This window comes from Charadrius vociferus, unplaced genomic scaffold (assembly GCF_000708025.1).
Source record: "Charadrius vociferus isolate BGI_N301 unplaced genomic scaffold, ASM70802v2 scaffold600, whole genome shotgun sequence".
In the NCBI taxonomy this organism is placed as follows: domain Eukaryota; kingdom Metazoa; phylum Chordata; class Aves; order Charadriiformes; family Charadriidae; genus Charadrius; species Charadrius vociferus.
The window spans coordinates 2,130,113-2,141,821 of record NW_009646404.1 but is presented as its reverse complement, the minus strand read 5'-3'; the positions used below and the strand labels follow the sequence as shown (position 1 = coordinate 2,141,821).

Genomic DNA, 11,709 nt, shown 5'->3' with positions numbered 1-11,709 from the left:
GGAAGTAATTGTACCAGGCAGTCTTTTCTAAAGTAAAATTTGGGCAAGAGCGCTAACAGTATCCAATTGATACTAACATCTTTGGCTATATAATAAGCAAGTCTAAACCAAGAGCATAAGAACTAAATTTGAAAGCCTCAAGAAAACAAGGGCAATTGGATTTACTTTAAGAAATCTAATATAACGTTTTCAAGACATTCTTGTATTTTAATATTCTGCTCCAATTTTCTGCTTAATATTCTACTTCAATCCTGTTAGTCAAGCTCAGCAAAGAATAATGGTCCATTAACTAGTCTATTAATGACTCAAAAAATGAAGACTCTAATCATTACTACTACTTAGCATAAGACAGAGCTCCTACTGACTTTTAAGAACATTTATTCAATTGACACACATTAGCAACACTTGTATCAAGTAAACTGAAAAAGACCCATTAAATGTTCTCAAAACAAAACATTTTCAAAATGCAGTCTGAATACAAATGTGACAGACGGTACAACTTGTTCACAAATATCCATATTACTTTGTGTTAACCAATTCTTCACTCTGTTAAAAATGGCTTTTGAACTTCTCCCAGATGAAGACCCAGGATCAACAAATTGGATCAAACACCAAGAAAGAAACAGAAAAAGGAGACAGGGTAACATTACCCTGCCATCTTGGATCTTCACTAAGGATCTTCTCAATCATTGCCTGGCTTGCTAAAATTCCTGGTTGCAGATCTGGAATGCCTTCACCACATCCTAGCTGCCCATTCTGCAAGGTTTCCTGTGCCTGAAGTTCTCTGGAATGGGGAAAAGAAAATAACACTGCTAAACTGTATAGATACAGTAACCCTATCTGTCACAGGTATAACTGTGTCCAAGTCTATCAAAATTCTGCCATTTAACCCAGCTCTTAACAAGCCTAAATTGTAAAAAAAAAAATATAAATTGACTGTATTTCAAACCATTACTTGTGCTGAAGCTGGCAAACAATCGTAAGGAACAACCGTGCCATACAAATCAAAGAGAACACATGAAGGAATGCTGGCATTACGTACACAGACAACAGCAATGCTCATCTGTACCTCTATATGCTGGTGTGCCCACATTTTGAATAAACTATTAATTTCTGATATTCCACTGCCACACAAGACATAGTAGAACTAAAAAAGACATAGAAAGGGCAATAAGGGTGATGAGAAATACAGAACTCCTCAATGAGGGAGAATTAAATACCGTAAGACTCTCTGTCTTGCAAAGGTTATGACTGAAGGAAGGTACAAAATATAGCTATTGAATACTACATCATATGAAACTAGCCAAAATACTTTTGGCTCTCTGTAAGATTTTGCAAAAGCAGTTTGTCAAGACATTCAGGAGACCTAGTAACAAACAATAATCATATGAGGAAATGGAACATCTTCTGTAAGAATTTATAACTGCTTTGCAAGTAAGCAACCACAAGCTTGCTGAAAAATCAGAATGACTACTACTAAACTAAAAGGTATTCTATTAGTGGTATGAAACCTCTACCAAAAAATATGAGACAATATTATGACACCATAATTATATTAGGCAAACTTTGAAGCAATGGAGAAACAAGGTGACGAATGAAATACCAGAGGTGGATCTATAGTACTCTATGAGAATCAAAGGCCTCTACCTTCAATTGGCACTGCTTTCTCTAGACATAGATATTCAAGAAGCTTACCTCCTATACCAAAATACTCTACTCAGGATCTCTGAAGAGAAGTTTGAAAGGTGTGATGGTTTACAATGTAATTAGTTATGATATCATTTACATATCATTTCAAGAACTTCCCACACCCCAAGTATCCTCCAAGAAAGAAAATCTCAAAGGGAAAAGAAGACAAGACAGACCCAAAGCCAGGTCTAAAACCTTTCAAACACTCAAAATATTGCTTTTACAGACTCAGAACAGGTGCAGGCAATGAGAAGGAAAACAGAGAGTTCCTAGAGAGTGCTTTTTCTTTAAGGTGGATGTGTAGAAGAGCAAGGCTATTAAGTGGAATAAAGTTAACGCCTGCATCAGCGATTATACTGTTATTTCTCTGCTCTTCACTTAAAATGAAGAAACCCTAATATCTGTGTCCATTGTAGAGCAATAAGACCTGATTTTTTGAAATTCTTTATGAATGCTGGATGCCTGAAATCAGGAGAAGCAACGGCACACGGCTGTTTTTCACAAACACCGAAGAAGTTTGAGGCAGCCTACTTGTAGGTTCAAGCCGTTACACATAGACTCCTACCACAAACGTCTTCAGCTCCTGCTGATGCTCTATACACAGCCAGTCACCAACAAACAATCATTTAACACATTAAAAGACATCTAGAGAATCGAGCTTGGTTTCAGTCTTGCTATATATTGATTCCTCATTCTAATGCAATAAAAAAGATTACAAAAATACTAAGCATTCTATATTTGGACTGATGTGGTGTCATGCTGCATATGCTAAATGAGGAAAGTTAAAAAGGAAAAGCAAATGGACAGATGTCTTGCAGAAGAAGCATCAGCTAGCTAACTGAAGAAAGTCTTCCGGAAAGAAAAGCTATATACAACTAAACAGTATGTGACCAGGCAATGCAGCAGTGAATTCTGTGGCAAAATATGAATTTAAATAATTATGAAATTACTGAAAAGGCACTAACTTTACTAAAATTATTGTGAAGGGAGAGCTATCATCTCCCAACAGATGGTTTGCAGTCAGGGATAACAAAGGTAAGAATGTAAGATAGCAGCCATACCAGCTCAGATCAAAGGTTCATCTAGCCTGGAATCCTGTCTCCAACAGTGGCCAAGAGCAGATGCCTAGGGAAGAGTATAAGAATAGGGCAAGCGTACAGTGATACTTCCCCAGAATGCTCTTCCAGTGTCCAGTAAGAGATACTTGTGACCCTCCAAGGCTTCAAAGCTCTCTAGGAATACTTATCCTTTTCTATTGACTATATACAGACCACTTTCTGTAGCAAGAGTTCCACCCATTTATAATACCTCCCAACAACAAGCTTATCTCCCAGCTTTGGCCACAGATAAAAATCATACCTACCACTACTCTGATTCACAAAGCAACTTCTTTTGACAGTAACTTGATTATACATTAGAGAGGCAGAAAATAATACTGATATCTTATACATGAAAAAATACAATATAAAAATATAAAAAAATGCAACATCAGTAAGCAAAATGTCATACAAGCTGAGAACCTGAAAGATGGCTTAACAAAATCATGAATTTGTGAATGTAAATACCACATGCAAATTTACAAGGCATAAATGACAAAAGGCAGTGTCTTTTACCAGTCATAGGAATTACAGATATGGCTCTTGAAATTGCAAGTTACAAAACCTTAGTATTTGTATTTCCCAGTGTGCTTCTATCTGCTCTCGTGATGCACAGTGAATTGTATTCTCGTGTTAACAGTTACAGAATTAATTATATTTTTCATGCAAAGCATACTGCACTTTCTGGTATGTGGTGATAACAATACATGGTATTTCCTGCTAATTAGGATGAAGAATTTGAAACAAGAATACCTTATATCATATACTGGTGGTCTAAGGTCATGTGGACCATGAGCAAAGGCACAGTGAATTCCATTCTTCACACAGTGACCCCGGGCATCTGTTTCATGAATGCATGTTCCAGTCTTGTAATATCTGAGATGATACTTCCTTTCTGTATCCCCTGTTGTTCGATGCAGGTAAGGGCAACTACATAATAGAAAGAGGAAAGTTAGAGCATTGCTTTAAGTTTTGGTTTTAATAATTTAATTCTGAATTATGTTCTATCTTTTATTAACTTATAACAAGTAACTTTGCAGGATTCTTCAAAGTAAAATTGTCCCAAACAAATCACCATCACAGATCAGCTTCAAAATAAAAAACATTAATCTATTTCTTAGTCTCTATTAAAGCTATTGGAATTTATAGCAGGCTGGCTCACAAAGATACTATTAATAAATCTAGTAAGCACCCCTGTAAGCAACACCACCATCTCAGCTAAGGAATGACATCTTCCATACTGATACAAGCTCAAATCATTTCCACACCAGGAGGTACACAATTTTTTTTTTTTTTAATGTTATTGTCATCTAAAATCAAGGGGTACTTAAAGCACACCGATTTTTTTTCCTTCCTTCTCTTTATAGACATGGAACTTACTGAACAATCTCAGGGGAAAACTAAAATGACTCTTCTATTAAAAGGAAGACAAAATTTTTTACATCAGCAATACATCTTTGTACATATACTAACCATTTATCAGACATAACTATATGAGTTACAGTCTATACTTTAAAATGGCTAGCATCATGTATGGATTCCAACTACCAATAGTAAAGAAATTTTTAAAAACCCACAAAAATATATACACAGGGATGTCTGTTTTCTCCCAGTTTATTTCAGTGTAATTAACTTTGGTCTCTGCTGTTTTTGAAAAAATATTTATCTCCAAAAGCTACTCTCCCCCATCCCAAAATAAAAAGAAACTGCAACAAAAAGCTTAGAGAGTGAGACAGAACCACAAACGAAAAGTCCCACAGAAATATTTCACTTTGAATGGAGGGAGAATAGCGAAGCAGTAAGCAGACTTTAACACTCCTGAGAATATTTGCTGGCTTAAGCTTTATTTACTATATTCTAAAAAGGTTATTTAGAAATAGACTAAACAAATGCAATTGTTTGCAAACATTTACAAGTCTGGTATTTATATCTCAAGTCTGGTATTTATATCTTTACATCAAAATGTACAAATCAAAAATGTACAATCAAAAATACATTTTTTCCTGCTGTGCTAAACACCTGCAGCTTGTGCTGATTTCCAGGAATTGACACGGTTTATGATTTCTGAGAATCAAGTTGCTTCCTTGTAGGAATTTAAAACCAGCATTCTGTTAAACAAGATAAATGGGCTGAAGCTAGTGATTTGTACCTATCTCTTTAAATCCCCAAAGAATTCATTAGTGGGAAGGCTAGGTATACCAAATTCAGTGCTACATCTCATTTTGTCAGTGTAAGATGGAGCACAGTCTACACTCAGAACCTGGAAGTAGTTCTTTTACGCTTCTTGGCTCGACATAGAAAGACAGACAGGATGAAATCTTTATTGGACTCATTATAGAGCCTCAGCTGAACTTTGTGAGAAATTCTTTGTGATGTGTGAATAGCTGCCCTCCTGTTCTGATAGAATTGCTACTGATATGGAGAAATGAGAAAACCCACAGGAGCCAATCAGATCCTTTTGCCAGCACTAGTCCCATACAGAGCTCTGAACAGGAGGAAATGTAATCTGAGGCTGTATTTTTATTATTGCTAACTGTACCACGGCTAGCAGAATCTTTGCAGGGGTCAAATGTTTCCATTTTCCCAGAAGACTATTCATTACAAACTCTGATCTTTCACTCATAGATGCACACCTCACAAAGGTGAGAATACTCTGTCATATTCTTATGCATAATGTTCACACTTCCATTTTCATCTACTTAAGTTTGTTCGTTCCTGTTGGAAACAAGAATTAAATGTCTTATCTTCCATACAAGAAGTGTACAGGTGTTTACATCTTATCACTTGTCTCTAAATCCGTGGTTCCTTAACAGAGGGAAAACATTTTTGCTTAAATATCTGCAGTTTTTCCCTAGCAAAATCGCCTTATCAGTGGAGGTCCCCCCCCCAAATGTTAATGCCTTCAGTTGTTTTTAAATTACTGTTAAAAAAAGAAAAAAGATAATTCAATGGAATATAGCCATAGCTTGTCAGACCAGCTGGGCACAACTTGTTGTGTGACAGAAGGAGAAATACTCAGGTCACAATTTTTCCCACAAAAAGACAATATGGATTCAAAAAGCAAGCTGGGAAAGAAATAAAAACTGTGTCACAAGACTCTTAGTTCTGTTAAATTAAACCTAGGTTTGTTTGCCCTAAGACTCAATACTTGTGTTATCAATAGCTAATGAAATCTGAATTTTATTGAAAATACAGCTTTCCTACTGCACATTTTCCTAGCTGCCTGCAGAGTCCCATAACAGGTGAAGCCCTCCTCCAGAAACTAACAGAATGCTTTAATGCGGCTATCCAGCGGGACTGGGATAGTTTGTTATCTGAATTTTGTCTAAGACTTGTAAAGAACTAGATAAGGGCTAGTTCTAGCGGTGACTCAGTGAGACCAAACAGCACGCAAACCTCAAAGAGCAAAACCGATGGCATCAATTTTCCATGTGTATGTTTTACATAGAAGTGTGTTATTCATACAATACCACAATAATACATATGCTATTAACCACGGACATCTTTCTTTATCAGCTGTAGTTCACCATAGGATCATTAGTCAGAAAGGCAGAACCCCCTAATTAAAGCAGCTTTTAGATGGTAAGTAGTACTTATTCACACACAGTATCAAACTAAGCCAATGCGCTGAAATACACACAGAACACATGTTCTACTCAACCTTTAATGAACTAGAGGGATGTTGTATCTTACCTTCACTTTATTTATGAAATATTTTAATGGAGCACAAACCATTGTAATCCATAGCTTTAAATAAGATGAGTATTTTGATTTAGAATGGCTGATTTTAATTATCATTGGATTACATGCCTGTAAACTGATAAACTTGTTCTTATGTACCATAGGTTGGTACTAAGGTTGCACAGACATCACTTATTCCTTAGGCACAAAGCTTTTGAAAAAAAGAATAAAAAAATAAACGTTGTTCCCAGGCAGAATAACACATCTATTTCATGGCCTATATTTCTACAGCCATCTCCCAGCTTAAAATCTGAATCCTAACTTAGTAATCATGAATCAGTAGAGAACATTACTCTATTTTTAAGTTCTACTGGAGTCTACACACAACATTTAACTACTGAAATCAGCTTTGTTTTCTGCATCCAGAACTCACAAAGTAAAACTGTCATTACATTATTCAGAGTAAGTAGATGTATAAACCATGAAACAGAACATACATTCACAAAAACTTAACTGATTACTGAAACGTATATTTCCTTTTCACACTCTTCTTAATTCACATCATAAACATTCCAGAGATATCCTTCAAGAATAAAACAGTTAAACAATTCCAGTTTAAAGTGTAATGCTAGATGTTCTTAAGCGTATGAAAACAACTACAGTTCTACTTCTCTTCAACCTTGAGGCACTGACATATTTCTTCCTATGATTACCTGAAGTGCTCTTCTGTAGTAGGCTTATGTAATTCATTCACTCTTAGAGCAGTCTTAGGTTACAGATACTAACATACCCAAAATAATCTTCTCTTTTAGCATCTGACATCAGTTCACTAGAACAGTTGAAAACACACCAGCTTAAAAAAAAATAAATGTATCACTTCTATCCTCACTGTGAAATTGGGAGGAACACTATTCACTGCTCAAAATCTATCACTCTAACTCTGCTAGTAATCTAGTCTTTCTCACAGGCCATTCCTTAGAACAAATCGTTTTAATTTGCTACCCTTAGAAAAGCCCTTTTCTAAACAGCTTTAAAATTTTGGGCCTCTTTTCATTCCAAGTTGAACTTTGGAAAGAAGTATCACAGTCAAGTCTGGGTGAAACCAACAATTTCTACTTTAACTCTCTTGAAAGTATGTTCCTGAGAGCAATTATGGGTGTCATCACTCTACCTTTCTCGCTTGTTCTCTATCCACTCACCAACTGCATTAACCTAACCATGTACTCAGATGAGCAGAACAGAGAAGCAGAGACAGATAAAAGCCAAAAAAGCACCAGTATGTTGTCACAGATAGCTTACAACAAAGGTGTCCTGGCACTGTTTATAACCTATTTCTATAAGGATTTTAATTGCTCCAAATAAAAGGCAGAAGACAAAAAGGGTCAAAAATACACTTTTTGCTGAGTTCTGAAACAGGAATGCTGCTACACTGTAAGCACGTCCTCAGAAACGCTGGTGCTTTCCTCCATTTTTTAATCCTGACACTACAGACATGCTGCAGCATCTTCTATCTTTAAGAAAGTTACCTTTGACTTCTCTTACCTTTCCCAACTATTTGCCCTGTATGCCTTTTCTCTTCTACCTTAACTTCAATGAGCTATCAACTCACAATAGTTGATTGCCGTTTCTAGCCACCAGTTCTCAGGGTCAGATCTAAAATAAGGCCTCACAGTTCAGCTGAAACTTCTCTCACAAATGTCTCCAATAATCTCACCTTATAACTGAGTCAAAGAAAACAGAGTCCATTTTGTCTACTCACAGCTATCTTCGTTTTCTTAATTTACTGTCTGCTTCACTCAGTTTTTCTCCCCTTGAAACACTGTTCTCATTTGTTTACATGACTTCAGTTACATTCACACTTTCCTCTCAATCTCTCCTGCGGCTTATCTTCGAACTTCAACATACTCTTACACCGCCAGCGAGGGGTCTCACAGGACCTCAACCTTGGTCCCTGCTCTTATCCTTCTACATCTGTGCGACTTCACTGCAAAACACAAACTTGAAAATGATCACCTCTTTGCTGATAACTCCTAAACCTATCCATTTAATTCAAAATGTAAGCACAACATGCTAAACCAGAGGTATGAATCTCATTATTGGTCTTCTTTATGACAAGCCCTCTGTACTTCCATTATGCCAGAAAATATAATCACGCTGTTTGTCATTTAGGCGCCTAACCAGGGAGTAATCTTCAGCAACCGTAGGGGACAACCTTTCCAATCCAATTGCAGTAAAAAGGTTTCCATCTCACATCTCTTATTTGCTTCTAACAAGTCAATTGTGCCTAGCTAATACCCTTTTAAAACACTGCTTCCTTTTTTCTCCTTTAGAATCAGTATCTATCACACGATAATGAAAGGTCAATTTTTGTCCCCAAGCAATCCATGACATGAGCATCTATTATCCTCATTTGTTGATTTTCAAAGAAGAACTGCCCATGCTGCCCCAGGATTGTCAGCAGTGCTTTACAAACACCTGAAAAGGTAATTAATTGCTCTCTTTTAAATCACCCCTCAGAGACACTTTTTGCTGTTTATATTGCTTAGGCATGGTACTCAATATTGTCACGCTGCCAAGTGCATTTTTGTTGTTTACCTTCCCTTATCTCTGTCATTTAGTTTGTAAAGCAGCTGGGAAAAATCAACCTTTTTCTTCTGTGACTACAGCCTATAACACAAAAGATACCTGATCCGTGACAAGAGCTGCTATACACTAGAGTAACCAAAATAATTAATCTACAATTTTTAAAACAGGTGACCAGCATAAGTACATATTTCCTGGCTGACTTCCTGCATATTTTTTTTTGTCAAAAGTCCTTCCTTGCTTCCATCACTGCAGATGAAGGTAGCTCCTCTGACATCTGACCACAATATACCCACATCCTCTACATACGTCTGCCTGCCATACCATCCCATTTGCTCATTCTCACCTCCACAAAGCTTCTACCCCTCCCCAAGTTCATTGAAGACCCTCTGTAACCTTTATCTAGAAGAGACACGTGTCCATGGAAATGCAAACACTAATGGGCCAGCCAGACAACAGTGAACTCCTTCTTTTGCTTGTTCTCACTGGAAGCATCATGAAACTGCCATTCTCCTCTACTACCCATCAATCTCCACAAAACTTGCATAAAGCCACCTCTATACAGTACAGTTTGCACCGACTGATCACTTTCAAAGTTGTCAGAAAAGGAAACACACCTGAAAAAAAAACTAAACCCAATACTAGCACAAATGTGCAGAAAACCAGTTTCTTATGTTATGCTTTAAAGATAGTCACAATGCAAAATCATAGTTCTAACTCTATGACAGCCTAAAGAATACATGCTTATATAAAAGTTTATGTGCCAAAAAATAACAAATCACAGAAATCTGTTTTCAAATAAACTGCACCAGGATTCTATCGATCATTTTCGCTAAGCAGAAATTAGCATCTTTCCTTAATGTCACTGATAATACTATAAACACCTAGGACTGAAAGAAATCACTTACTCATCTCCATCTGGGCAGATTCCTGTAGTCTCATCATATTTTGTACAATAAACATCTGGACTGTAGTTAAAAGTCCCATCACGCCTTCGTATAGGTCTACGACGACGCTGATTTAGGAAATGCCAATGAAAACAGGTAAATGGTCTGTGCTGGGTACACTTGTGCTGCAAAAATAGGGGGCACTGCTCTGTCCTAAATTCCTTTAGATACCTAAAAAAATTAAACTGTGTTACAAGTTTATCTTATTGGAGGCACATTTTTACAGTATTAACAGGGCACTTGATAATTCAGTGCACACAGCCCATGAAAAATTGTACAAATGTACCTGCATACAGTTTTAGTTCCTATGCACAATTTATTGTTTAGCTGTTGAACACAAGTGACTTCATTTTTTATGACAGATGCATTACTAATGAAATACGGTGGAATACACCTGGCAAATTATACTGTTTTGTAGCTAAACTAAAATCAAATAAATACATTGATTTAAAAAGCACAGTATTTAGAATATTTTCCTAAGAAACCACCAAACAGAGATTATAAATCCAACAAGTTACTTGAATGAGCATTCATATTGCTTGCTACCATACAAAATAGTCCTACAAAAGCTATTTTAGCTCAATACCACATATAATTTAAACATTAGTCCTTAATCACAATATTCCCCAAATGTGGACATACTATATAGAAAGCCAGAGGGTTAAAAGAGGTTTATGAAGGTTATCAGGGGCTATGAGAGTAGTTCAGCAAACTTATTTTAGCAACTGTTACATTTGTGTTGAGACAGTCTGGGGTCTTTGAAAGCTACTTAGGTGTTAGTAAGACAGTCCTTCATTTGCATGCAGGGCACAGGAGCTAGTTAGGAAGTTTGATGCTTCTTTCCACGGGAGATCAGGATCATGCCAGACTGGGCAATACCGTGGCGTTTGTCAAAGTATGTAAGACAGCACTTCTTCCTGTCTCAGCTTATGTAGCTATTAGCCAATTTAGCAAGTTCATTACGTCACTAAAGTTAACAAGTATTTGCAGAGGAAAGGGTATATGGGGGCTTTGCAGAAGAACCTTAGAGTTCACAGAGGTCTCTTAAAGAGGGTGCAGGATGTGTAACAGGCTACAAGGAAACTGAAGATACGGCGGAAGGAAAGGATTAGAAAGAGGAATAAAGGGCATCTTTTCATTCTCAGTTGCTTAAATGGGCACACGGGGGATGTAACGACACAGAGTTATGAAGCAAGTCTTTCAGTTTAGAGAAGGATCTCTAAACTATTCAGGAATGTGGGAAGGAAAAAAATAAATAAATTTGGATGTTAAGGGCTGTCGGATGGGCTGCGGCAGTATCTAGGAAAGCAGTTACATTCTCGTGGTCTTTCTGAGTGCTGGAAACACGACACTGTAGAAGCGATGATAAGGGGGACAGGAGTGAAGGAACGCCGCAATTAAGGTAATAAATTACTCTGCATTTGCGAGGAACACAGGGTCCTACACGAGCAGTGCTCGAGGGCTCCAGGGACTTTATAGACCGTATCAGAAGAAAACGGACGGGTGTGCAGAGAGGAGGGTGAGCACCCAGGACCCGTCTTTCACTACGGGAAGGTCTCAAAAATACCCACGGAAGCGTCCCACGGACTCGAGCTGCGGCAGCGCTCGGGAGGAGCGGAGGGAAAAAGACGGGCCGCTGCCCTAGCTGGGAGAGGGCGGCCTCGGAGTGCCAGAGGGGGCTCGGCACGCCGGGCCGCGCCGGCGGGTCACGG

At 37.6% G+C, this 11,709-nt stretch overlaps 1 protein-coding gene across 1 annotated transcript in view; it reads right to left on the bottom strand.

Annotated features, from left to right (window-relative positions):
* Positions 1-10,037, bottom strand: part of UNKL (unkempt family zinc finger-like) — a gene marked incomplete at its 3' end in the record, with an annotated part of 34,600 nt that extends 24,563 nt beyond the window's left edge. The window contains exons 1-3 of the mRNA XM_009895332.1: positions 9,959-10,037; positions 3,540-3,690; positions 651-784 (exon numbers count right to left, since the gene is read on the bottom strand). Of these exons, the coding sequence (XP_009893634.1) occupies positions 651-784; positions 3,540-3,690; positions 9,959-10,037 (364 nt within the window). The remainder of the gene's footprint in view (positions 1-650; positions 785-3,539; positions 3,691-9,958) is intronic.
* Positions 10,038-11,709: the final 1,672 nt, after the last annotated feature.